Here is a 4,147-nt window from a genome sequence, read left to right on the forward strand (position 1 = left end):
GCGAGATATTGACTATAGATAAAATTAAAATGTTTTCGATCATGCGGTAAGGTTTGTCCCATGGTTCTCACTTATTTTTTAGTTCTCACAGGATCAAACTTTTATATATATATATATATATATATATATATATATATATATATATATATATATATATATATATATATATATATATATATATATATATATATAGAGGCAGAGAGAGAGAGGGGCTTTGTTAGAAAGTCAAGATCCCCATCGATCGCCGGCAGGAAAATGAATAGCCGGGTTGAAGAAACGGTGGTGATCATCGTCGGTGCTGGTCCATCCGGCCTCGCCACTGCCGCTTGCCTGTACCAACTCTCAATTCCATACAGAATCCTTGAAAGGGAAGACTGTATTGCTTCATTATTCAACAAGAAGTCATACCATCGGCTTCACCTCCATTTAGCCAAAAAGTTCTGTCAGCTTCCTCACTTCCCTTTTCCTGAAACTTTTCCGACTTATGTCTCTAGAGCCGATTTCTTGAAATACTTGGACGATTACGCATCTCATTTCAATATTAAGCCTATCTTCGGGAACCTCGTGCAGTTTGCGAAGTACGACGAAGATAGAAAGAGATGGAATGTGGAGGCGAAGAGAATTGGTGGTCAGAATGCGGAGGAGGAGGTACGACGTTATGAGGGGAGGTTTTTGGTTGTGGCTACCGGAGAAACCAGCGATGTTTTTATACCGGAGGTGGAAGGTTTGAGTGAGTTTAAAGGTGAAGTTATTCATTCAACGGAATATAAATCCGGCGATGTATACGAAAAAAAGAAGGTTTTGGTCGTCGGAGCTGGAAATTCCGGCATGGAAATTGCACTTGATCTAGCTAACCATGGTGCAAAAACCTCCATTGTTGTCCGAAGTCCGGTAATTAATTATAAGCTTTTATTTATATTTACTGATTTTGTGAGGGAAAAAGCGTGTTTTAGTTTGAACATAATTTTGCAGAGTTTTAGTTTTTCGTTGCAAATACAGAACGTTGACTTTTTTGTTTAGTAATAGTCAAATCCGATTAAATAACAAGTAGATAATAATGGTGATTAGAATATACTTAGCTCAAGTTGACTTTTTCAGAGTTTGTTGTCCAATTGAATTTGTATACGATATCACAATAATTATATTATTACGGTTAATTATCCAACTTTTATTAAAAGGATTTACGAGATTATAAGCATAAAAGTACAATATTCCTCTAGCAACTTGTATTTGTTGCATCAATTTATATTATTACTAGTTGTGAGACCTATGTATTACATGGGTTAATTAAAAAAAAAAGTTATATACAAATGTCAAAATATTTGAAAACTATGAATTTATAAGAAATTAAGAAAAATAATGTATTATTATAATGAAAATGTTTTTTATCTTTTAAATTTAAACAAATAATTTAAATAAATAAAGAAAAGAAACTAATGAACTTTAATTTTAGAAATTTTAAAATAAGAAAATAAGTCCACTAATAAAGTTGATATTCATTTATTACTACATTTATTGTAATTTTAACATTAAATTATTATTATGTGAAATTTATCAAAATAGAAAAACCAATAAAATGATATGTGGAAAAGAAATTAATACAAAATAACTACAAAGTGACATTTGGCAAATTGAATGACAGTGTAACATTTGGCAAAAAAAAACTTTCATTTATTAGAGTAGATTATATACAACAATGGTTTTTATATTGTAAGTATATGTTGGTGATGTAGATTCATATCGTGTCAAGATGGTCGGTAAATATTGGATTGATGTTACTGAAGTTTGTACCGCTATATTTGGTGGATTCGTTGTTGGTATTGCTGAGTAAGTTAACGTATGGAGATCTAACAAAATACGGGATCCAAAGGCCGAAAGAAGGTCCTTTTTTTCTCAAAGTAAGAGATGGTAAATACCCTGTCATCAATGTTGGCACCTTCAAAAAGATAAAGTCCCGTGAGATACAGGTATGTATATGTATGGTTTCTTAATTTTCATAATTAACAAGTTACTATTAGTATATACTTATGTATGTGGTTGTTAACAACATGATTGATAGTGATTCAGTTCTAATTAGATGATGTAAACAAACAGGTATTGCCTGCTTTAAAAAGCATAACAGGTGGAGGAAATGAGGTTGTTTTTGAGAACGGGAAATGCCATCAATTTGATGTAATTTTGTTTGCTACTGGGTTTAAAAGATCAACCCATTTATGGCTTCAGGTAAATGGTCTTCCACTCCAGTCGCATATCCCAACAAAAGACCACTCACTAGTTACTAGTCACCCGTCACTTTCATATTTATAGCTTTATCATATAAGTTCACAACATAACAATTTTGTTAGGTTTATTTATCTTTGTTTCAATAAACTAACATAAATCATCAAATGGTGACAAAAATACAAAGAAAATGTGAATCATCTTAATCATGTCTTTATTGCTGCTGATATTTTATCAACTAGTTTGACTAAACTTTAATTAAAAGTCATATATTTAGTACAGTTATAAAGTTATAACGACTTTAGTTAAAAGTCATATATTTAGTGGTTAAATGTAAGAAACATCATGTAATTCTATTTTATTTTTTTATTTTTTTTGTCGTAGGCGTCATATTTTCATATATTTTTTTATTACAAATTACAATTTTTTTTCATGATAAGGGATTTGGTTTAGAAAACTCTACACAATTATGACTTTGTATTTTAAGTTGTTTAAATATAGTAGTGAAAATTGCTATATTTTTGGTAATATTGCTATAATTGAATAAAATTTTTAAACTATAAACTTCTAATCGGAAAACTAAAAATAAGACACTACAACAAATTAATAAATAAGTTCTTTTGATTTTGAAAAATGCAGGGATATGATTGTCTTTTAAAGAAAGATGGACTACCAAAACTAATATTTCCAAACCATTGGAAAGGAGAGAATGGCCTTTATTGTGTTGGGCTTGCAAGACGAGGCCTATATGGAGCTGCCATGGATGCCCAAAATATAGCTGATCACATTTTTAATCTAATCTCAAAATAAAATCACTATCTTTGATTTAAAATTAAATGCATATTTTGATAGCTGGTTTTGTTTTATTATTGTTTAGTAAGACTTGTGTTTGTTTTTTTTTTTTATCTTAATTAAAATACGACTATGCATGTTGCATTTGTCTACATAAAACTCAAAATGATTTTGTTTTTTGATTTGACAATGTCACATATCTATCGTCTTTTTCTTTTTATATATCTTTTATACTAGAAATAACATTGTGATATTTGTTTGATAACAATGGTTTGAAGTTACATGTTGCTGCAGAAATTTAATCAATAAATTTTGTGATATAAATAAAGTGTAACTGTATGCAATTCAATCAAATAGTAAGCTAACAAAATATACCAAACAAAATATACCAATGTACCTTTAATTTTCTTTGTTTATAATAGAAAAATATACTTTAACTTAATTTTATTAAGATGTTATATTTTAGTGTTGTTTATCAATTCGATGAATTTGAAAAAATTACGAAATTATAGTAATATTAGGTGAATGCATGCGCCTCGCGTAAGAATAAAATTACTAGTTAAAATATCAAAAGATTATATGATATTCAAAATAACGCATGAGCGTTTGGTTCGTAGGTTGTTGTATGATTTAAAAGACAATTAAATTTAATTATTGAGGTTGAAATTTGAATTCAATATAAATATATATATATATATATATATATATATATATATATATATATATATAATTGTTATAAATAAACTAATTTTCATTAAATATGAAATAATACTAGTTTTACAGTATAATGTTGTTATTACAAATTTCCCATTTATTAGAAATTTAGAATGTTCAAAGTTGAAAATTTATATTAATTATAAATATTTAATGCAATTTATAAAATTAAATTAATGGCCTAGCGGTATGGAGTGACCATCTCATATAAGAGGTCTAGAGTTCAAGTCTCCGTAAAGACATAAATGGTTATTTAAGAGTATATTAGTTAGTTTGCCGTTAAAAAAAGTATTATAATTCAAAATTAAATATTTATCTTAAACTTACACAATCTAAATGGTGTCTATGAATAAAATTATTTAATATTATTTAACTACTATTTAAATAAAAGAAAAACTAAATCTTTAATCATTGCAATTGC

The 4,147-nt window shown here is 28.0% G+C and overlaps 1 protein-coding gene across 1 annotated transcript; it reads left to right on the forward strand.

Moving 5' to 3' along the window:
• The first annotated feature begins 200 nt into the window (after positions 1-200).
• LOC111886365 (probable indole-3-pyruvate monooxygenase YUCCA10) lies at positions 201-3,232 on the forward strand. The gene is made up of 4 exons (XM_023882595.3): positions 201-891; positions 1,734-1,967; positions 2,095-2,223; positions 2,860-3,232. The coding sequence occupies exons 1-4, from the start codon at positions 256-258 to the stop codon at positions 3,028-3,030; spliced, it is 1,170 nt and encodes a 389-aa protein (XP_023738363.2). The 5' UTR covers positions 201-255; the 3' UTR covers positions 3,031-3,232.
• The last annotated feature ends 915 nt before the right edge of the window (positions 3,233-4,147 follow it).

Source organism: Lactuca sativa, chromosome 9 (assembly GCF_002870075.4).
Source record: "Lactuca sativa cultivar Salinas chromosome 9, Lsat_Salinas_v11, whole genome shotgun sequence".
In the NCBI taxonomy this organism is placed as follows: domain Eukaryota; kingdom Viridiplantae; phylum Streptophyta; class Magnoliopsida; order Asterales; family Asteraceae; genus Lactuca; species Lactuca sativa.

Bases quoted from the DNA above. Each gene is read 5' to 3' on its own strand.
- LOC111886365 (XM_023882595.3), top strand. From the start codon at position 256: ATGAATAGCCGGGTTGAAGAAACGGTGGTGATCATCGTCGGTGCTGGT. The intron at 892-1,733 runs GTAATTAATTAT...TTGGTGATGTAG, and splicing joins CCATTGTTGTCCGAAGTCCG to ATTCATATCGTGTCAAGATG. The intron at 1,968-2,094 runs GTATGTATATGT...GTAAACAAACAG, and splicing joins TAAAGTCCCGTGAGATACAG to GTATTGCCTGCTTTAAAAAG.